This window comes from Charadrius vociferus, unplaced genomic scaffold, assembly GCF_000708025.1.
Source record: "Charadrius vociferus isolate BGI_N301 unplaced genomic scaffold, ASM70802v2 scaffold1116, whole genome shotgun sequence".
Classification (NCBI taxonomy): Eukaryota; Metazoa; Chordata; class Aves; order Charadriiformes; family Charadriidae; genus Charadrius; species Charadrius vociferus.
The window spans coordinates 371,373-372,185 of NW_009648801.1; the positions used below are offsets into that span (position 1 = coordinate 371,373).

The 813-nt window shown below is 45.9% G+C and overlaps 1 protein-coding gene across 1 annotated transcript in view; it reads right to left on the reverse strand.

Annotated features, from left to right (window-relative positions):
- The window catches only part of CCDC40 (coiled-coil domain containing 40), a 12,775-nt gene that overhangs the window by 2,366 nt on the left and 9,596 nt on the right, over positions 1-813 (reverse strand). Inside the window, exons 14-15 of the mRNA XM_009886837.1 lie at positions 663-813; positions 448-539 (exon numbers count right to left, since the gene is read on the reverse strand). The exon at positions 663-813 is cut by the window's right edge and continues 40 nt beyond it. Of these exons, the coding sequence (XP_009885139.1) occupies positions 448-539; positions 663-813 (243 nt within the window). The remainder of the gene's footprint in view (positions 1-447; positions 540-662) is intronic.

Below are 813 nucleotides of genomic sequence, written 5' to 3' on the forward strand. Positions count from 1 at the left end.
AAAGGGCAGCAACAGAGCAGCATGAAATCAGACAGGAAGCTCCACAATTTAGCAAATGGCCCGATGACTGTACAAATAAGCATGCCCAGACTGACAGGGGGCTGATGGGCCCCAGTTAATTGCCCGGTGCAGCACACTCGCTCCGAGTCACTGGCAGAGGAGGCAGCATGCAGGGTCTTCCCATACAGATCTTGACAACAGCCAGCACAAGCACGCTGGAATTGTTGAAGCCAACATCCTCTCAGCTCTTGCTGACACCAAAGATGGCTAAAGCACCTTTCAGTTTCTGCGTTTCAAAAATTCATTAAACTCATTTTCACCTTCTTTAAGGACGGAACCATATTTGCTGGCACTGGTGCAGTTTGATAACTGGAGAAGAAAGGAAACATGGACACACACAACAGTTCAAAGACTGTGGCACAAAGCAAGAATCTCTCTGATACCTACTCTGCTTCCACCAGGCTGTTTAGGAGTCTTTCCTTCTCCTCAGTCAGTTGACTGTGTCTCTCCTGCATCTCAACTGATTCTTTTTCTGCTGCCTAGATTTGGGAAGCAAAAACCAACACAATGTTGTCAGACTGAGAAAATTTTACAGGATCACTATTAGCCGCCAATCTGCTTGGGGGGTTGAGAGGTGGAAATGAGACGTCAAGCGTTTGTACCTTGAGAGAGCGTACAAACTCATTCTCTGTGATAATGTTGCCATGTTGCAGCTCCTCAAAGCTGCTGTTGTTCTTGTTGATCAACACATTCAACTTTATCAAGTCATTTGACATGTTCCTCATGTGACGTTCGATGTCCTTCTGTTCTTTT